The following is a 22495-nucleotide window of genomic DNA, read 5'->3' on the forward strand; positions in this document are numbered from 1 at the left end:
AGCTAGGAAGAGGCAGGGAAGGATTCTCCCCTAGAGCCTTGAGAGAAAGTGTGGCCCTGTAGCCATCTTGATTTTGAATTTCTAGCCTCCAGAACTGTGAAAGGATAAATCTCTGTTGTTTTAAGCCACCAAGTTTGTGGTAATTTTTACAGCAGCAATAAGAAACTAATACAATAACTATCCCAAATTTGTGTAAGTTGAACTACCATAAATTTTGAGTGCTGTACAACTGTATCAAGTGACTTGTCATTTGATGTATCTTTTTCAGTCACTAGGCAGCTTCCAAAAGGCAAAGGAAAAGCATGTTAGAAAACCCTTTTGAAGTTTTTTTTTTTTTTTTTTTACTGTTATCTTATTAAGGCACAATTATATTAGGGAAAACCAGTTCCTGTTTTACAAAGGAGTCATACTTCTATTATATATTGTCTCAATATGTTTTAACAACTTCAAAAGTGCTGTTGGATTATATGGGAACAGATTTTTCTTCTGCAAACGATAAATGGCACCTTGTAGCTCTTCAAAGCACTTTACTGTTCTGTGAGATATTCCCACTTTAGAAGCAATGTTATTTGGGCCTATGTCACAATCAACAGAGAAGGGAGTATTAGATTCTTTGGGAACCAGAGACCTTGACTGAGATTCCAGGCTAAGTTCTTTTTTATCCCTACTTGTTCCAACTGTGTCCTGAATTTTCTTCATTGCTTCTTGGTGTAAAGATGTTAGTCTACTGTTCGCTAAACGCTGGCCTGTGGATTCTTCTTCAGAATCATCAGAGGTTTCATAATCTACCAGACTTTGAGAAGTTCGTGGGGGAGACAGACTATTAGCCTGGAGTGTGGCCTGGGCCTCCTCAGACATCACAGCATGGTTCAGTGGTTCAGAAGAAGCTTCAGAAGCCCAGGAGACCCAAGCATGAGCATCTCTGTGATTACCAAGAACAGCCACAGGACTAGGTTCTGTTTGGTTGCTGCTTCTGTCTTGGACAAGTGAGGAGATACAACAACAAATATTTATGTTATCTTTAGATTCAGTTATATCAAAGTACTTGCAAATGGTGAAAAAATTATCCCAGTCTTTTTGCAATAATTTTAAATATCTAACAAAATATTCAAGAAAACAGGTTTCTGATGAAATCAAAAAATCAAGAAGAACTGTAGAATCAAATCCTATATTTTTTAGTAAGAATAAAAAAATACAGTGTGGATTATAGCCATTTTCATGTGTGTGATGGTTCCACATTTCTTTTTCTTGGGTCAAGCTTTCAGTAGCTTCACATTCTCTGAAAACAAAGAGAGCAGAGACTTCAGATTAATGACTGTTTACAAATATAAGTTTTGACAGATGTAATTCACAAACCATAAATTCTCCTATTAGATTTCTTTTTAATGTATGCATTATTTTAAAAAGAAAAAAAAATTCAAAACCATCTCTTTTTCCACAAACTCCATATAAATCTGATTCAATAAAATAAATAAAATCCATTGACTTTGGTAGTTCTAGTTTTTACCTGCCCAATTAAAGTCCTCTGTCTTCCTGTCTCTTGACATCAGAATTCCTTGTTCCTACAGGTAACTAATTCCCCGTGGTAAGGTGGCAATTAACTTCCTTCCTTTCCTTCCACACTTGCCTCAACAGGGGTGGGCATGTGACCCAGACTGACCAATCAGAGTACCCAAGCTCCTGGCCACCATGATTCCAACATGAATCTGTGACCCACACAGGCTAATCAGATCTCTCCAGGACTTCTGCTGGCACCATTAAAGATTATAACTGTAAGGCTGCTGTAAGCCTGGCACTGCTGGTGGCCCTGTCTGAGAATTAATTCAGAGCCGTGAGATAGAAAGAGAAATAATCAATGACATGGTTTGAGTCATATACAGTTATACCTGATGACAACTTGACCCCTTAGAATTCCCAATTAAGAGCCAATAAATGCCTTTTTTTTTTTTTTTGCTTAGACTAACTTATGTTGATTTCTATCATTTACAGCCAGTCACTCTTAATACAGTTACATTAAAAAAAAATACATATGACATGAGCACATGCCTCTGCGAGCACACTAAACTCAAGCTAAGAAAGTTAGAAATTCACATACAAAGTAAATTTAATTCAGAGGCTTCCTCTTTCTTGAGGAGTAAGAAGTCAGCTTTGAATACAACTAAGATATACTCTACGAGGCATGTGCATTCAGACGGAATTTGTATTTGACCGTTTCTAAGCCTAATTCAAATCGCATGCAGGAATTCTGTGTTCTTGATTAGAACCTTTTGAAAATTGGCCCCAAACTCTTACAGTCTGAAAGCAGCCACTGCCAGCAGTGTCATAATACAAGTAAGAACTGGCAGCACAACACTGCACCGACAGTCATTAGTAAGAAATCCCTTTCTCTGAAGCCAAGAAAGAAATGGAAATAAAGCAAATACTTTAAGGTTTTAATAAAGCAGAAGCAGAAACAGTGTAAAAGGTCGTTATTAACTTCATTACCAATTACAGATATTTGCCACAAGATTGACCCAAGATTGACCAAGTACAGCTGTTTTAATAAACAGAAATAGGATCAGTATAAAATGTCATCAGTAACGTAAGTTCATAATCAATTTCAGATATCTGCCTCAAGATGATATCAATCCCAGTTCAACTGTACATTAAAATGAAAATTTACAACAGCTCCTTTGATTACTTAGAAGATTGTACTCACCTTTACAAAGGCAAAAATCACTTTACAGAAGTTCAATACAGACAAGTTAGTCTCAGAGGTGAAAAGAGTTCTTAAACATCAATTAAATTAAGACTTAGACAAGTGTATTAACTTATTCCTGATCACACAGGTAAAGCAAAGGTGGAGACTCAGCCAGAACCCATGCTGTCTAATCTCAGTCTAGTTCTAATCCCTAGATCTGCCTAGCCAGCCAGGTTTTCATAATGAGAACTCAAATATAATCTATTTTCATGTAGGGCAGGGTTAAAGAAAGGAATTGGAACTTATAAGGAAACCACAAGATTGTTAGGGATTTTTTTTTTCCCCTAATGATGGAAAGTAAATAGTATGTCCAACACATTATTAAAAATGTTTTCTGCTTTCCTGGCATGTAGTTAGTATAATTACTTTACAATACACGAACCTGGTCAACTTCAGGTAGATGCCCATTGCTGTTTTGGCAGCCTCCAGCATGTCATCGTCTTGTTCTATGAAGACCCTAGACAACCACTCGCAAAGATTGTGTGATTGCAGAGAGGGCTGAAGGTGAGGCTTTAAGAAGGTCAGTAACTCAGACATGAACCTCTGTAAATCAACTTCAAAAAATGCAAATTTCAAAGAGCAAGCAACAGTTTATGAATGCATTTATAAAAACTTGCCTATATATAAATTTATAATATCTAGAGTATTTTAAAATTCATTTTCATAATTCACACTTTCAAAAAGTTTGTGAGTTAGGGATTATCTCTACTTTGTATATTAGGAAACTGAGCTTCAGAGAAAAAAATGACCCACTCAGTAGGATACAGTTAAAATGTATAGCCAGATCATCTACTTCCCACGCTGCCAAATAACTAATTATCTCTGAGAAATAAAAGTTATATAAATTCTTGCTAAATGCATATAAATGAATGAGTAGTAGGCAACAGAAATCACTTCACTGGATGCCACATGGTTTGTTACTAGAGGCAACAATGCCCCCAAACAAAAATAATTTGCCCTCAAAATAACAGAAAAAATTTTTTTTGTTTGTTTAAAATTGTTTAAAGTATTAAAAGAAAGTACTACTATTAAGCACAAAAGACAAAAAGGTTTTGAGGAGTTTTAACTGCAATTTAAAATTCTTGACATATAACACACGCCATCTAGTGTTGTAAATGATAACTGCACAGGATTATATCTTACATGTTGTTACTACAAGCTAAATGTTATCTAAAGCAATTCAGGGAAGTCATTGCTTACAATTCAAACCTTTCACTGAAACTCTATGCTGCTTGTTTAGAGACGTTTACTATTCATTTTCCTCAAATGAAACAGAGGACATAACCTTCCCCAGCACCTACACTGAATACTTTAAATGGCTCTCTTTGGACTCTAAGTTAACATCCTGGAAATTTTATACAAAAATTTCTTCATCAATATAACTTCTGACATATTAGTTTCGATTCAACTCCTAGTTGTCAAAAATCTGTATTAGTAGAAATACCAATTTTATGAAGGAAAATATGAATAATATACTACAAATATCTGAATATGAATTGACTTACATTGCTTACTTCGAAGTGACTCAACAGAATCTTTTTTTTTAAACACAACTATTAACTATACTATGCAAATTCAGTTTAGAGCACAAAACTGAAACTTTTTTTCTTAAGGCAATTCTAGTTTTTTCTCTTTTTTTTGAAGAAAATTAATAAATTATAATTAGAATAACATATCGCTTAAATTGTGAAATTACAGTCCTGAGATTTGATAATTATGAATAATTTTACTTCAGTAAATAATTACCCATTACTTTGCATACAAAAGGAGATGAGAGAGTTACCTTTCATTTCATTCGCTGAAGCACCATTTTGAAACTTGATTTCTAAGGATCTAATGATAAGTAAGCTCGCTGCTCTAAGGATCACATGATCTGGACCAGGGACACACTCACATCCAGGTTGGACTTCATCGCCTCCAAAGCAGGAAGGTTTTCCATAGACAGACAGTGTCCTCAACAAGCCCAAATCCACAGCTTGCAAAACAGCATCAGCCAAAGCCAACAGGTCCACATCTAAAGGATGATCTGGTGCCATGAAGGTAGGGACAGATCCCCGAGAAAGGTCTTCACCCACTTTGCAGAGAAGGCACTTTTTGATGAATATGATGAATTTCCTTTTGACAAAAGCCTGAATAGGCCAGGTAATAACGTCGAACACGCAAGAAGGTTTCAAAAATAAAATCCTCTGGCAAGTGAAATGTAACTTCAGGTGGATTCTGGAGGCTATAAGAAGTTCAAGCAATTCCAGGAAACATATCAAGCTATTTATTAGTTTAGAAGTATCTTGGTGGTTTTCAAAATGCTGAGAAAATAAGGAATTGTAAAAGACTTCAAAAATAGTGTCAAAAGGAGTCAGGAACTGCTTTAGAATTTCTGTGATTAAAAAAATAGTAATTATAAGCAACAGGAAAAACAAAGACTTCTTAAAAAACAATTTTACAATTCAATTTTTGTAATTATTATCCCTTTATAAGATGAAAAAATGGATTGGATTGTTTACCTCTAACATGAACAAATGAAGATACACAGACTAAGTAAGAGCTAATAACCATGGCTAATAACCATTTTACAAATATCAGTAACATCAGACGATGCAAAGGATATATAAAAATGAAAAGCTTTAATTTCAATTTTTAATAATAGTGAAGTTTTACATTTTTTCCTTTTAAAAAGGTATCCTCAATCAAAAAATATGGGGCACAATTCTTTAGGTTTTCATACTTCAAGACAGATCAGACGTTGCAAAGTAAGTTTTACTCTTCATTGTATAACTATAATCCTCCTTGGGAACAAGATAATGACCATTGTTTACGGGGAAACATAATTCATACCTGTTTTTTGTGAACATGTATCTTTAAAGATTTCTTTTATTACAAAGGTAAGCATCCAGAGGCAGTATACTACTTTATCACTTTCAGAATATTCAGAAAGATTTTTTTGGCAAAAAGAAATCCAGGAATTACTCAATGTTATCTAGAAGTTAGAAAAAATTTAAAGGAGTAAGTTATAATACAATATTTTCTTTACAATTACAAATTACCTATTATATACAACTCAATACAACATTGCTTACTCCCTTCCAAAAAAAAAAGTATAATATTTGTTAAAACAAGGACACAAATATCCTAATATTCCTTAAATCAAGAAATTCAATATGCCATAGAAATAAAAGATCAAAGGGAACATGAAAATATTAGCAGTGGTTATTATCTCTGGTAGCTGGAATGATATGTAATTTTTATTTTGGTCTTTATACATTTTCTCTTTTCCCAAATTTTCTACTGCAAATTCCGCCTTTTTTAATTCAGGAAAGAATGTTATTCTAAGAAAGGAACAAGCAATTATAGCTGAAAGAAGTCAGTAAATTTAGATTTGTTTATTAACTAATTCAGAGATAAGAGAAAAATCTGATAATTTGTTCATATTTTTTCATTATGCTGAGGACCACTCTTAGAATTTATTTATATTAAACCTGTGAAAATGGTCTTAGTCTCAAGCAGGGGTTCCTAAACCTTTTTTTGGAGGGGAGGAAGGAGGCCCACCTACTCCTTTGACAATCTGAAGAAAGTTATGAATTCTTTGACTTGAAACCCATCTTTTGGGTTAAGAATCTGATTTGTGAAGATTTACAACATATTTAAGACTCTAATCCTTGATATAAGCCATCATATTATTCTATTCTTACACTTTTGTGGATTTACACGTTATTATGTGAGCAAATATTTTATTGATAAAATATTGAATGCCAGAGAGCAATTTTAAAGAACTATAAAAGAAACAGTAACATAATTTGATTACTTATCTTACCTTTTCCTTCAGTTGGAAATACAGAAGTAGTGCAAGGCACTTTGCAGCCATGTGAGATAACAATTTATCCGAGGTTTGGAACATACAGGTCTATAAGAAAACAAATAAATTTACCTACTGTTACTGAATGTTAAAACTTATATTTTAAAAATCTAGATCTTAAAATAACCCCCAAAAGCAAATGGGCTTACTAATTTAGAATCGATGTCAGATGATTTTAAAAGAATTTTAATTATATCTTTGTATTTCTCCTTAGCATGCAATTCAGTTTCGACAGATAATATTCTGGTTATCATCACTTTGATCACTGTTAACTGAAGGAGCATTATTTCTCGGGTACTGCTCATCTGAAAATGTCTCTGCAAACACACAGGTGCTACAGAAGGGGTAGCCAAATTGACAGAGGATGGCTGATGCTTGCCCTGAACATCAAGGATGTTTGAGCAGTCTGAGGAGGTGGTTGTAGAGCAATCTTGATCTGAAAATGCTGGGTTGAGATAAAAGATGTAATCATGGCTGTCATTTTCAAGTGTGGCTCCAAGAAGTACCTTCCGGTATAATTGTTCTAAAACTTCAAAGAAAGCTTTCATTTTGATTGCCAAATATATCTTACAAGAAGGTCGACAAATCCAAATTGTAAATATTAATCTTAGAAATGGGATGAATCTCTGTTTCTTCAATAAAACCTAAAATACGAAAAATGATTTAAAAATATAAGTGTTATATACATTACATTACAAGGGAAAGGCATCTGTTTCCACTTAATCATTTAGTCTCTCAAGTTAAAGGTAATACTGATGGCTTAATTTCTAAAAATGGAAAATTGGTAATAAGATTATTTTAAAACCATAAAAATAAAATTTATGTTTTTCATATAGATTTAAGATCATAAAACTATTTTTAATTTTATTACAGTAAAACTTTAGCTTTCCTCTAACATTTTTCAATGGGCTGTCAGAGTTTCTCAACCTTGGCACTATTAACAGTAGGAACTGGGTAATTTTGCTTTGAGGGAGATGTCTTGTGCATTGTAGGAAGTTTTAGCAGCATTCCTGGCCTCTACCCACTAGATGCCAGTAGCATGCCCTTGGGAGGCAAAATCATCCAGGTTGAGAACCACTTGGCTAATAACTCAAATTCATTAACTTTTACGTTCAACTTATAGATGAAAACCTAAAGTTAGATTGCTATGTGGTCAAACTATTATGGTTATTGCTGCTTAACTCCCAACTTAAAATTATATGATAATATAAAGAAACCCTGGTTATCATTTATAACATTAAATTAAAAAATTTTAAATGCCATCCCAAGAAAAAGACAAGACGTTAAGCAAAAGCAATCCAAACGTGAGCAAACTGTATTTTGTATTTGTAGCTGGATATAAATTTAGACATCCTGGTTGCCCCAGGCTCCTTTGACCTGATGGAGACCAGAAAGAGTGGGGCAAAAGGAAAGGATTAGACGTGGCTTTTAAGGCAGAGAAATGGGCAATCAACTGATAAGTGAATATTAGAGAAAGCATGTAGTTACTATACAGCAAGCGTGGCTAGGAAAAATTAAAGACTTTGGTGCAAGCAAAAGAGATTACTGAATATCCTTTCAATGGGAATACTGGAGCCTCTGGGAATTATTGGATCCTACAGGGCTTGGTCTTTTCACTGCCTTTGAGCTATTTTACACCTTGGTAAATTGTAAGTAACTGATAGCAATGCAAATAATTCTTGTCTGTGGACATGCCCATAATTGTCTGGTGAAGGGGCAACCCTCCCTGCAGTGGGAAAAGCCAGTTTTGCTTCCATCTGTAAACTCATTTCAACATTCCTTTACTCCATATAAAGTCAACTTTTCTTTTAAAAGTTGTGACATTTGTCTAGTTCTTTCATTAATTAACTAGTTAAATAAAATCGTTGCTCTGAGTTCATTTTATATGGGTCCTGATTTTGTCCTTTTAAAATTTATATTTAACAAAATCCACGGAATTCCCTCCTTTACCCGGACCCACTTATAAATGCCCATCTTTAACTTCCTTCCTTCCTCACTGGAAGAGACCTCATAGGAAGGGCTGTCACTTTTATCGGTTCTCACTTTTACTATAGGGCCCACTGGCCTGCCCTTGGTCTTCAAACCTCCCTCTCCACTGGTTTCTTCCCCTTGCTTAGCTTGTAAGGAATTTCATTTCCTGGTCACCCCTACAAGACAAAGCCGCCCTGTTCTAGTCCTCCAGTGCAGAAATAAATACTAAGAAACCTATAGATTTTAAGGTTACAAATGAAGCTTCTGTAAAGTTTTCACTGAATTCTATTTTCAAACCGTGGTATCTCACACAATTTATAAACATAACTTAATACGGTAATATCAGTAACCTTGTTCCATCTGACAATGTTAAAATTTACCTGAGCCCTGTGCTCCCAGAAAGCAGCTATGGTTAAGAAGCACTGAACCTTCTGTGTTCCAAGAAAGGGCTGACCGTATTTCCAGATAGGACCCACCTTCACCCTTCCTTACTGACTCCCTAGTTTTATAAAACTCCCCATTTCTTCCTTCTCTGAGAGGTTTTCCATTAATAAACATTCTCCCTGTTGCAACAGCTTGAATAAAATCATCTCCTTAATTGTCTGGTATATTTTGTCTGTCACATACCAGAAATTAGTTTTCATATTCTACTTCAAAGATGAATTCCATCATACTTATTTTACTTTATATTTTAGTTATAACATTTCTTCCCAATAAAACTACTGACATTTTTACATATAAAATATTCTATTATATAAAATATTCTGTGGCAATATTTTTTATTTTAAAACTAATTTAATCAGTAAATCTACCTAATTAGGTTTTAATTAATATTGTATGCTCAACTCTATTAATATAATTTTCAACCACAAATGGAATTATTTTTATTTCAATGCTATAGCAATAAAAATACTTCTAATAATATTTCTATACATCTTAAGTCCTTAAATTTTACCACAAATGAGAATAAAACTGCTGCTATTTCAACTATTTTCAACCTATAAAAAGACCCATTTCAAATGGTTCAATCATTTCAGCACACAAAACTAAAGTGAATGCCAATAAATAGGTAAACAAAAAAGCATTTTGGGGGTTTGGGGGGGTTGGAGGGGAGGATGGGCTATTTTCTATCACGGTGGGACCCAGGATCTTGATAAGAGTGGTTATGAGAAATCAGATTGAAAAGTTATAAACTTGAAGATACAAAGAGTCAAAATGATGCTTTATAGACAGAAAGAAAAACAAAAGCATCAACTAGGGGTCACAAATGCCAGGCAGATAACAAATGAATGAAGACAATAGGTGCTAGGCTGCTTCTACTGTGACTATTATAAACCCTTCCTAATTACAGTGTCTTTTAAGATATTAATGCTGGCCAAAGAAACCTGCATTGAAACAAATGTCTATGGTAACCCATTGAGAATTGAGAACTGCAGTTGTTGTTTTAAAGCAATCATAGCACTAAAGGAAAGGACAAATCCTGAAAAAACGAACTAGGGGATTAACCAACCACACTTTTTTCCTCGTAGTGGCTGCTATGAGATTGGGACATCTCAAGCTGCATTATCATGCTGGTCTGGAGGAAGGCATACCCCTCCGACACCAAGCTCTTATGAGACATCAACAAAGCGAAGTGTCTGGGGAAGGATGCTCAGAATGCTGAGAGGCTCTGGAGCCAGCTATCCTGGATAATGAGAGAGATTTGTCTAGCCTGTAAAGGACACAAATGTTAGGAGAGACCTAATTAGAAAATGTGAATGAGCAGTGCTTCTCAGAGTTCTTTCAGAAAACGCCTCCTGGAAAAGGAAAGTGAATTCCCACGTCAGGGAGCCTAAGAGGGTGCCCATTACAAGCACAAAATTTGTTTAAAGTCTCTCTTTTATTGTTTAAGGACTGTAAACTATCTGAATTTTGCAGTCAAATCCTAACAGAGTCATGCTTGTCTTAATATAAAAAATATATTCCCCACCTATCTTCACATAAAATCAATGATTTAGGGATAGTAATTGCTGAAGTTTATCGAGCGCCCACTATGTATCAGAAACTGTTTTAAGTGAGTAATAGCTTCATAACAACTGTAATAGGTGGGTACTTAATTACCACACCCATTTTACAATAAGGAAACTAAGGCACAAAGAGATCAAGTTACAGAGCCAGTTAAGTGGCAGAATCAGGATTTGAACCCAGAAAGTCTAATTTCAGAGCCAGTGCCCCTTCTCAAATTTCCTCTGATGCTCCAAAGCCTCAGGGCAATGGTTGAATAGAAGCTCTCTAATAAACTTCTTAAGTGTAAGGAGTAACTCGCACAGCCTAATCTTTAACAGTTTCTATATGTACTCCCACAGTACCTTAAAACAGAATACTGATCCTCAGAATCATTTCTACATGCTGCACAAATTCTAAAATCAAGGCCAATTACTATACAACTTCCCAACTATGCAAATTCCCAGTGCAAACTACAATTAATTTTTTCAAATGATATTCAGCAACCAAAGGTTGAAACATTAATCAGGACAACCATTTGATTGATTTTTACATTAAATTACTTTTAGTAGCTACATCAAACCCAGGGTGAAAAGCCTAACTATCCACTGATCATACTTTGATATCAGTTCATCAACAGTTTAAAGGCAGTATAAATATGAGTGACTAAGACCTTGATTTAACTTCATTTAAAGTAATTTCAACCTTTTACAACAATTAACTCAAGATGGATCACAGGCTTAATACTTAAAATTAACCTTTTAGAAAAAAAGGAGAAAATCTTTGGGATCCAAGGCTAGGCAAAGAGCTCTTAGACTTGGCCTTCAAAGCCCAATCCATAAAAGTAAAAACTGATAAACTGTATCTCAACAAAATTAAAAACTTTTGCTCTGTGAAAGACCCTATTAAGAGGATAAAAAGATAAGCACAGACTGAGAGAAAATATTTGCTAACCACATTTCCAACAATGGACTAGTATCTAGAATATATAAAGAACTCTCAAAACTCAATGTTAAAAAAGATAATAATAATTCAATTAGGAAATGGGCAAGAGACACGGACATGTTCACTGAAGAGGATATAGAGCAAGTAAGTACACAAAAAGATGTCCAACTACCTTAGCCATTAGGGAAATGTAAATTAAAACCACAGTAAATACCACTATCAATATGATTGAAATAAAAATTAGTGACACCAAATTCTGGCCAGAACATGGAGAAAGTGGACCACTCTACATTGCTGGTGGGAACACAGAACGGTACAGTCACTGGAAGACAGTTTGGCAGTTTCTTAGAAAACTAAACATACTCTTACCATGCCGCTCCAGCAACTGCACTCCTCAGTGTTTCCCCAGAGGAGTTGAAAACTTATGCCCAGAAAGAAACCTGCACATGCATAATTGCCAAAACTTGGCAGCAACGAAGATATCCTTAAGTAGGTGAATGAATATATATAAACTGTGGTACATTCACTCAATGGAATATTATTCATGCTAAAAAGAAAGTGCTATCAAGCCATGAAAAAGACATGGAGGAAACTTAAAAGCATACTACTAAGTGAAAGAAGTCAATCTGAAAAGGCTACATAGTGTATGATTCCAATTATATGACACTCTGGAAAAGGCAAGACTATGGAGATGGTAAAAAGATCAGTGGTTGCCAGAAGTTGGGGGATGAGGGGAGGGATGAATACATTGAGCACAGGACCTTTAGGGCAGTGAAACTACTCTGAATGATACTACAATGATGGATACATGTGATTATACATTTGTCTAAACCCATAGGATGTAAAACACCAAAAGTAAACCCTAATGTGAACTATGGATTTGGGTGATTATGACATGTCAATGTAGGCTTATCAACTGTAACAAATGCACCACTGTGGTATCCCATCTGCAGATGCTGATAATGGAGGAGACTATGCATGTATGGGGGCAGAAGGTATACAGGAAATCTCTGTACCTTCCTCTCAATTTTGCTGTGAACCTAAAACTGTTCTAAAAAATATAGTCTTTAAAACAAAACAAAAAAGCTAAACATGCTACCATATGACCCAGTAATTACACACTTGGGCGCTTATTCCAGCAAAATAAAGACTTATTTTCACACAAATACCTGTATGTGAAAGTTCGTAGTAGGTTTATTCACAGCAGCCCAAAACTAGAGACAATCCAGTTGTCCTTCAACGGATGAATAAATTGTGGTACATCCATACTACTCAGTAATAAGAAGGAAAGAACTATTGATACATGCAATAATTTGGGTGACCCTTAAGGGAATCATGCTAAGAGAAAAAAGCCAATGTCAAAAGGCTGCATACTGTATGGTTCAATTCTTGAAACGACAAAATTAGAGAGCTGGAGAGCACATCAGTGGTTGCCAGAGGTTAGTGAGGGCCCCTCCCACTTGGTGGGTAGGGTCATAAAGACCTTGTGATAACAGAACTGATGGGGAACACGCTAACCTATATATGTGATAAAATTGCATTGAACTAAATACACACACATAAATGAATAGAAGTAAAAGGGGAATCTGAGTTGGAGCAGTAGATTGATTGTATCAATGTCAATATCCTGGTTGTGATACTGTACTACAGTTTTGCAAGATGCTACCATTGGAGGAAACTAGTTGAAGGGTACACAAGATCTCTCTGTATTATTTCTTACAACTTCACGTGAATTTACAATTAGCTCAAAATAAAAAGTTAAATTAAAAAAATAACAATTTCAGCTATAGACATCAGCCTTCTGATCCTTAGCAACAACATGCATAAGACTTCATTAATATCAACTAAAATATAAACGTAAACTTATTAGAACTTTGATTTTAAAAATTTCTAGACTGAAAGCTGAGAATGGTATTTAAAAATGTTTTAAAAATATTTTCTTAAAAAGTATTCCTAAGAAATAGAGCTTTTAAGTGCACAGTCTATTCATTAGAAAACATTCTCCCACAACTTAATTTTAAAATTATCAGAAAACAAGTTGCTAGTAATTTACTCTTTTGTTTTAAAAAAAAAAAAAAAAGATGACTACTTTTAGGGAGTTTTTCTTTTACATAAACTCTACATTAAATTCAGAATACAGAAAAATAATTACTTTCATGGTCAGTACGTAAAGTAAAAAACTGCTTTTCTTTCTATGAGAAGCTAATGGTTTGCTAAGTGACTAGAATCTCTCAATATTGGGCTTTGGCCTAATGGAACAATAGGTTCAAATCTGACCATGGCCAGACAGGTTACTTAATCTCTCTCTCCAATAACGAGGCTGCTGTGATTCTTGAGGCAGAAGTTGAGGCACTCTAAACAAAGGCTGCTTCTAAGATTCCAGTTCCTTCCCCCAACTGAGATGGCATTTACTTTGTCCAAAAAATTAAAGTGGGTCTGGTTAGACTCTACAGAAAGTTGGGAGGGGGCAGGGAACCTGGGTGGCAGTGCCAAGGTTAGGAAAGTCTGAGAGGGCAGTGAAGGCACTGAGAAGGCCCAGAAGATGAAAGGACAGTGGTTCCCGTCATCCATGTCCACCATCAGGGCCATCATAGCTGGCCAACTCTGATTTCAAGAGCACCTCTCTACCCTAGTGACAAGAGGGGGAAGGATATGTTCCAACAGCACATCCTGTGTTGGGCACCTTCCCTTTGCCCTGCTAGTTCTACTCTTCCCCTTTCTCTGCGTCCCAACATGCTCCTGTAGTAGATGAGGCGGGGGGGGGGGGGGGGGGGGGGAGGCGGGAGAGGGAGAGCAGGAGACTGTTCTTTCCAGTTTCAGGAACTGCTCCTTCTACTTACCTCCAGGCCTAGAGCAGGTACTGGCAGTTACCAGCCCCCAGGGTACACCATCCCTTGCTCATTTCCTTAAAACAAGTTTTAGCTGCCTCAGAATCACTTGCCAAGCACGTAAAAGCAGACTGCAGGCCTTACCCCAGGAGTTTCAGATACAGCAGTTCTGGGATGGGGCCCCCAAATTTTTATTTCTAACAAGTTTCCAGGTTATTGCTAAAACACTAAGAACGCTTAGACCCTGCCTCATGTTTGTAAATTGTCCTCCTATTAAACTCTTGTTGGCAGGACTCTGATCCAGGTCAGGCATTTTTTTTAGCATAAAGAAAAAGCCTGATAATTAAGTTATAGATAAAAGATAAAATGTATGATTAAGACAATACTTAAAAGTGTTTTTCTGTCAACGTGGTATACTGGTAAGAACCTGGGATCTGGGATCTAGAGTCATATGTTTCAACCACATCAGGGTCACCATGGGGCAAGCTACACCTCAGCTTCAGTCTCCTTCCATGTTCAAGGGCATAATGACGCTGGGAGGGTTAAGTTAAATGATTGTCTCCGTAATAATCCCCAGTGCACATCTGTCAGTGTTTCCTGCGCCCCAGGTGGCCCTGTTAAACAAGACAACACACGGCAGGAATGACTCCAGGCCCTGCCCACCCCACTCCTTCCTTTTACTTCCTTTGCACTTCTATTTATGGTGTGAAATTGTTAAAAAATGAATGAACATGATTTATTTTGAGAAAAAACAATGCTCCTCCCCCATTTTTTAAAGGAGTGGCAAGTTAAGAAAGGCACAAATAGAAGACACCGTTTACCAGATTCTTTTTTTAATTGAGGTATAATTGATATATAACATTATGTTAGTTTCAGGTGTACAACATAATGACTCTTTCTATATATATATTGCAAAATGATCACTACAATAAATCCAGTTAACATCCATCAACATAGTTTCAAAAATTTTTTTGTGTGATGAGTACCTTTAAGATCTGCTCTCTTAGCAACTTTCAAATATGCAATACAGTATTATTAACCATAGTCACCATGCTGTACATGACATCCCCATGACTTATTTATTTTATAACTGGATGTTTATAACTTTTGATCCCCTTCACTCATTTGCCCTCCACCTCCCCCCACCCCACCAATCTCTAACAAACACCGATCTGTTTTCTGTATCTATGAGCTTGGTGTTTTTGTTATTTTCTTTATCATCCATCGACACATACTTAGGTTGTTTCCATAAATTGCAAGCAAAGGAATCAGGCAGCAAATGCAAAGGCAACTTACAAAATGGGAGAAAATATTTGCAAACCATACATCTGATAAGGGGTTAATATCCAAAATATATAAAGAACTCATATAACTTGATAGCAAAAACAAAAAAACCAAAAAACTGATTAAGAAATGGGCAGAGGATCTGAATAGACATTTTTCCAAAGACATACAGATGGCCAACAGGTAACACTGAAAGATGCTCAACATCATTAATCATCAGGGAAATGCAAGTCAAAACCACAATGAGATAACACCTCATACCTATTAGATTGGCTGTTTATCAAAAAGACAAGAAATAACAAGTGTTGCTGAGGATGTGGAGAAAAGGGAACCCTTGTGGGAATGTAAATTAGTGCAGCCACTATGGAAAACAGTATGGAGGTCCCTTAAAAAAATGAAAACTAGAACTATTATATGATCCAGCAATTCCACTTCTGGGTATTTATCCAAAGGAAGTGAAAACACTAACTTGAAAGGATATATACATCCCTATGTTCACTGCAGCATTATCCACAATAGCCAAGACATGGAAGCAACCTAAGTGTCCATCAATGGATGAATGGATAAAAAAAAATGTGATATCTATATATTTATATATCTATAGATATAGATATTATTGTTCAGCCATAAAAAAAGAACTAAATCTTGCCATTTGTGACAATGTGGATGGACCTTGAGGGCATTATACTAAGTGAAATAAGTCAGATTAAAAAAGACAAATACCATATGATCTCTTTGATATGTGGAATCTAAAAAAAACCCCAAATTCATGGATACAGAGAACAGACTGGTGCTTACTAGAGGCAGGGGGTGGGGTGTGGGCAAAATGGTTGAAGGTGGTCAAAAATAAGTAAGTCATGGAATGGAATGTACAGCATGGTGACTATAGTTAACAATACTGTATTGTATATTTGAAAGTTGCTAAGGGAGTACATCTTAAAAGCTCTGATTACACAAAAAATCTGTAACTATGTGAGGAGATGGATGTTAACTAGACTTATTGTGGTGATCATTTTGCAGTATATACAAATATTGAATCATTATGTTGCTCACCTGAAACTAATAATAATGACTTTCTCCAGCAAGGTTAGGTCCTCCTGAGATACTCTCAGTCTCCCAGCACCACTGCTGTCTTACAGAATGTGTCACAATTGTACTTTAAGTTATCTGTGCAATAATTTGTAACACTCCTGCCTTAAGAGGAGTCTGGTTCATCACTTCTTCCCTAGCTCCTAGCACAATGCCAGGTACACAGTAGTATTAACAAATATTTATTGAATATGTTCATGGCTGAATATTCTGCTTCAGTCAAGTTCTCAGGGATTTATTAACTTCATTCAGTGTCCATGAGTAGTGTGTATGTCCAAAATAATCCTAAAATCAGTTCCAAAGTTCATTTTAGTACTGTTTTGATCTCAAGAAAATTTTTAACTGCTGTGTAATTTTTAACTTCTGAATTTTAAAATACAATAAAAATTTCATGTCAAAAAATTATAAATGCAGTACTATCTATAGCAGGGCTTGAGTTCTGAGCTCATTCAGTCTTTACTGTGTTACACACCTAACAATGTGCTCGAGCTGCACATGTTGAAGTCACAATAAAGTGCAAATTAAAACTACCCTTGAGGGAAAAAAATCCCTTAAATTAGCAGAATCAGGGCTACAAGAAGGTCAAGAGCCAGTAGTTAGCTTCCTTTCTTTCAGCAGTTTTTTGCTGGGACTGTGAGGTCAAAGAGGAATTTCTCTATCCATCCCCATCCTCCTTTCCTGCCAGGTACTGCTGAACAAAGTTAGGCTAAAAGGCAGATGATGGGACTGCATGTCTGGTGGCCCTATTTACAACACACAGGTCCCGATCTCCCTGCAGTCCCAAGAATGGTGTCTGCTGTCATCAGGGCATAACCTGCTTACTCTCTCCACCAACACTGCGTGCTTTAAGACACAGCCTCCTGGGCAGTGATTCCTGACTTCAGTCACACACTGAACTCTCTGGGGCACTAGGAAAAATGGCTGAGCCCTAGGCACCAACTGAATCAGAGTTGCTGCAGTGGGGCTTGAGCATTTTTCCAACGATCAAGTCCTCTTCCATGCAGGGTATAAACTCAATTCAGGTTGAGTCAGGGTTTTATGAACTAAAACATCATAAACGTTGATCCTGAATTATTTCATTTATATGTTGTAAAATTAGTGTTTCCATTTGTGTGAATTTGATATCACCTAACTGAATGGAAAATGAAGTCTGGTGAAATCCAATCAATTTTAACTTGTTAAAAATATTACGCAATCTAAACTTTTAAATCAATGAAAAGTTATAATTTAAGAATTACCAAATTTGAGAGCACCAATACAATAAAGCAATTTAGAATTATCTAGTAGCACATTCTGTGAAAGTGTGGTAATACCATGTTCCCTGGTTGTGATATAATTGTATGTCAGTAATCTTAAAAATTGTTGCAACCTGAACAAAGGATTTCAAGTGAAAAATAAATGACCAGAGAAGTGGAAAAACTAGGAAAAATTAGGACCCAACTCAGATACCAGCTTCTGTTAAGAAGCTCATAGACCTTCATGTCTTGGCTGAAGCAGCATTTTGCAAACACACTATCCAAACTGCGTATCCAAAATGAGGATGCTGTAAGACTGAACGTGTTCTCCATAACTATTCACATATTTATTCATTCTTTTCATTCCTTTTGGAATTCAAAACTGCCTGATTCTATAATCAGTAAACGTTATAAAACTGAACTTATAATTTACATTCATACTAGTAAAATACCACTTTTAATAGACTTCTTTACATTGGAGTCCCACTGCTACGAAAATTTGAAAATCACTGGACCAGGAGATTCCTAAAGCCTCTATGCAATTCCAGAAACCAAGAGTACTAGGGACGTCAGGTGGCAATCCAGGTTCCCAAGAAAGAAGCAGTAATTATTCAGGCAGAATGCACAGATAAACTCTAGAAATTCATGGCACGAGGGTTTTTTTTTTTTTTTTTTTTTGGCCACGCCATGTGGCTTGTGGGATTTTAGTTTCTCAACCAGGGACTGAACCTGGGCCCTCGGCTGTGACAGCATGGGAGTCCTAACCACTGGACTGCCAGGGAATTCCCCATAGCACAAGTATTGTTGGAACTGTGTGAAATGTCTGAAGACAAAAAGAGTATGCAAAAATACAGTTCGTGGTGGTACTGAAGTTGAGGTATTGTAAGTTGTTTTCCAAACTTTTTGTGATGTTATTTTGTTTTTATAATAAACCAGTAAGAAATCATGGCAGAATTGAAAGATCAGAAGTTGCTAACATGTAATATCATTTAATATGTCTGAATATAACTGGTTTCTAATTATAATTCAGCTACGTACTTCAAGGAGGAAGGGAAATTGAGAAATTCAAAGTTATAAAATATTGCTGAGAAGCATAAAGATATAAAAAATAGCTGATTTTTTAAAAATTGGGAATTATACATCCAAAAATATGTAGTAGCCTTCAAAGTAGTTTTTTTTATGAAGAGTTACCTCCAAATAGAGTACCTCTGTTCCACGCTCTTGTTTTAGATATGATACTTTCTGGGTGGATTTGGTTTAAAGAAACAGCCAGAAGTGATTAAAAACTTTTCTTGTATAATTTGCAACCTGGCTTTTAATAAAACACAACTTTAATTTTTTCTAATCTAAGCAAATGTTTAGCAAGAATGTTCTTTTAAGCATTTGTATTTTCTGAAAAGCCTTACACAGAACAAGGGAAAGAAGTCTTTAGGGCTCACCAGATGTGAATATTAATTTAATCATCAATCCATAGAATTTCAGTGCCTTCTCTGTCATGCATGAGGGTTCTCACCTTATAGTACATCTTTTCACTCCCCTCCCCCTGCAATCTTCAAGTTTTCTTCTTAAAAAGGGCTTCTGCTTACAATTTCATCAGTAGACTTGCTGGCCAAAGGGGTATATTCTTTAAAGTAAAAATGGGCACATGTTTACACAGATAATAATTGTGTAGTCCTTCCATTAAAAATAGTTTTGCCTTTTTCTAAACACACACTAATCCTTGACAAGTCAGTTTCTCTTGGAGTTCCTTCTTCCTCTCTGGAGATTCCTTCTCAGACACACTTGCTGGACCCCTTTCCTTCTACAGTCATTTCTGGGTATGAGATTGTTTCTGGACCCCTCAGGGATACCAAAATCAGTGAATGCTCAAGTCCCTTACATAAAATGGCATTGTATTTGCATATAACCTATGCACATCCTCCCCTATACTTTAAATCATGTCTTACTTACAATACCTAATACAACGTAAATGGTATGTAAATAGTTGCTAAGCTGGTGGCAAGTTCAAGTTTTGCTTTTTGGAACTTTCTGGAATTTTTTTCTTTTCACAAATTTTTTTTTCTGAGGTTGGTTGAATGTGGAACCTGTGAATACAGAAGGTTGACTGTAGTCCCTTAAATGTTTCATGGACTCTCAATGTCTTCAACTAATATCTACATGCTAACAACTCAGAACCCACAGTTAGGTCTAGCTCTCTTCTGGGCTCCACACTCATGTATCTAAATGCCAGTGGAGAGCTCCACTTGGAGTTTCCACAGCACCTTCAATACAAACTCAACTCAATCTATGGCCTCTCAAACTTGCCATCTCAGTGTACGGCACCTGTATCTCGTAGTCACCCAAGTGAAAAACCTGGCTATGTTCCTGGACCCTTTCTCACCTCACTTCTCTCCATCCTCACTGCCACTGTTACAGTACACCACTCCTACCCTGGACAACCACAACAGAGTCCGTGCTAAGTGGCTGTTTCTTGGCCCACCCTACACCCACTTCCTTCTGAAAAACATCTCAACTTTCATTTGGATAAAGTCCAAATCCTTGAACATGGCTTAGCATGTCCTTTGAGATCTGGCTCTTGGGGTCTTCTCACCTCTGTGCCCCACAAACTTAGCTCCAGGCTTTCTCTGAGGGCCTCAGAAACTCTGTGCACTTTAAGGATTCCCAAGCTTTGCTTGCCCATTCTTTCTAAATCACACTCAACCATTTCCCTCCCACTCTCAACCTTCAACTAGGAAACCTCCAGTCTTGGAGAGCCTTCCACATATCCAAGTCAGGATTAGAGGGCCCTGCCAAGTGCTCTCTCAGCCTATACACAGTATTTCTCTCACTGCATCGTCCATAACTATTTTCTAGTTTGGTTCCCCTACGCTTGACTATGAGCTTCCCTGGGCAGGCCTGAACCCAGTTTGCCTACCTAAGCCAATAAGTAGCTCATGTAGAAGGCACCAAAACTAGTATTCTTGATAAATGAATAATAATGTACAATAAAATACCAGGATATCAATTTAAAGTGTTTGCAGTGACCCCCATCTGCCACAAAACATCTTAATATATTTTATTAAACAAAAACAGCTGATATGTTGAAATGCATACTTCCTTTATACAATTAGGCCTCTCTTTGAGGACATCGGTGGGAGTCAAACGTCTGGTGTACTGGGTGACTTAGTTTAAGATAATGTCAACTACTGCCTGGACTACTACAACAGTCTTTCACATTTGCCTTAACCTCACTCCTAGCTACAGTCTTCTCCACTGAGCAGCCAGTGATCTTTTCAAAACATAAACAGATACGATAACTTTCCGACCACCCGCTACAAGGTCTTGCAAGATCCGCAGCCTGTCGCACCCCCCCTCTCCCACCCTCAACTTCATTACTAACCATGCTCCCTCTTTCGCTGCTTGACTACCTGGCCTTCTTTCTTGCAGTTCCTGTCAACAGCAAAGATTATTCCAGCGTCAGAAGCTTTGCGCTTTTGATGTCTCTACCTGAAAAATTCTTCCCTCAGATCTTGGCATGGCTGGCTCTTCCTCACTCAGATCGATACTCAAATGTCACTTCCTCAGAGACCTTTCCTATCTAAAATAGCCATCGCACCCTAGGCAATCTCGATCCCATTATTCTGCTTTTCTTTACATAACCTATCCCTATCGGATAAATAATTTTGTGTTTGTCGGTCTCTCTGTTAAAGTGACGAAGGCAAATGATTGCATCTATCCTATCTTGCTCACCGTTGTCTCCCTAACGGCTAGAACAGTGCTCGGCGGGTAAATACCGGCTAAACGAAAAAATGCACTTAATAAACACGTCCACTTCCCATATTTTCCACTCTTTCCCCTTTCATTCACAGGAATTCGTGAGGGTCGCTGTTCTTGCAGGAAAGCCCTTGAAGCGTCACCGTCACCCCACAGAGAGTCCTCTTTTCCACACTAGGCGAGGCACGCCCAGCCTGGGAGCTAACGGAACCTCAGGGACCGAGAGAGGAGCCCAGGACCCGGCACTCGCGTCTAAAAAGCTCTGAGGAGAGCGGCGGGACAAGGCGCCCCTCTCCTGGCTTCCTGGGGACTGACGCCTCCGCAATCCTAAGCCCCGGAACAGCCTCTCAGTCGGCCGCACACACGCCTCCCCCGCCGCCGAGGTTAGCGGCTGCTCACAGTTACCTGCCAGGGATCTGACTGAAGCCACTCTGCTTTCGCACCGCCATTCGAGCGAGCACCGGCCCCTTCCGAGCCACCGTAGTTCACGGAAAGTACAAGGCGTTTCCTCTTCCGCATGCGCAGAGGGCCTGTTCGGCCTACAGTGTTTCTTAGCAACCGCTTCGAGTCCCTCCGCCAGGGGCGGAGCAGCGGAAGCCATGGGGAAGGGGGAAGTGAGTGAGGCCAATCGGAGACGAGTCCTAACCTCGATCGGCACGCCTCCTCTAACTGTCGCGAATGCACAGGCGGCTTTACGGCAGGCAAGGGGTGGGTGCTGCTGGGGTAAGGAGGAGGGAAGGAAGCAACCAACCAACCAAGTCGCCTCCACCCCCCCCACCCCCCACCCACCCCGGACCTGGTTTACGGCTCCGGGCTC

At 37.4% G+C, this 22495-nt stretch overlaps 1 protein-coding gene across 2 annotated transcripts; it reads right to left on the reverse strand.

The window, feature by feature from the left end:
- Positions 1–393: 393 nt before the first annotated feature.
- On the reverse strand, positions 394–22197 carry LINS1 (lines homolog 1). 2 transcript variants are annotated; one of them, XM_061181818.1, is made up of 7 exons: positions 19439–19522; positions 6740–7234; positions 6549–6638; positions 5573–5714; positions 4524–5114; positions 3123–3294; positions 394–1279 (listed from the first exon to the last, which is right to left on the reverse strand). In XM_061181818.1, the coding sequence occupies exons 1-7, from the start codon at positions 19448–19450 to the stop codon at positions 394–396; spliced, it is 2388 nt and encodes a 795-aa protein (XP_061037801.1). In that variant the 5' UTR covers positions 19451–19522. The 2 variants fall into 2 exon arrangements, with proteins under 2 accessions (XP_061037801.1, XP_061037802.1); XM_061181819.1 differs by lacking the exons at positions 6740–7234; positions 19439–19522 and adding an exon at positions 22084–22197.
- Between the last annotated feature and the right edge of the window lie 298 nt (positions 22198–22495).

Source organism: Eubalaena glacialis, chromosome 2 (genome assembly GCF_028564815.1).
Source record: "Eubalaena glacialis isolate mEubGla1 chromosome 2, mEubGla1.1.hap2.+ XY, whole genome shotgun sequence".
Taxonomy (NCBI): domain Eukaryota; kingdom Metazoa; phylum Chordata; class Mammalia; order Artiodactyla; family Balaenidae; genus Eubalaena; species Eubalaena glacialis.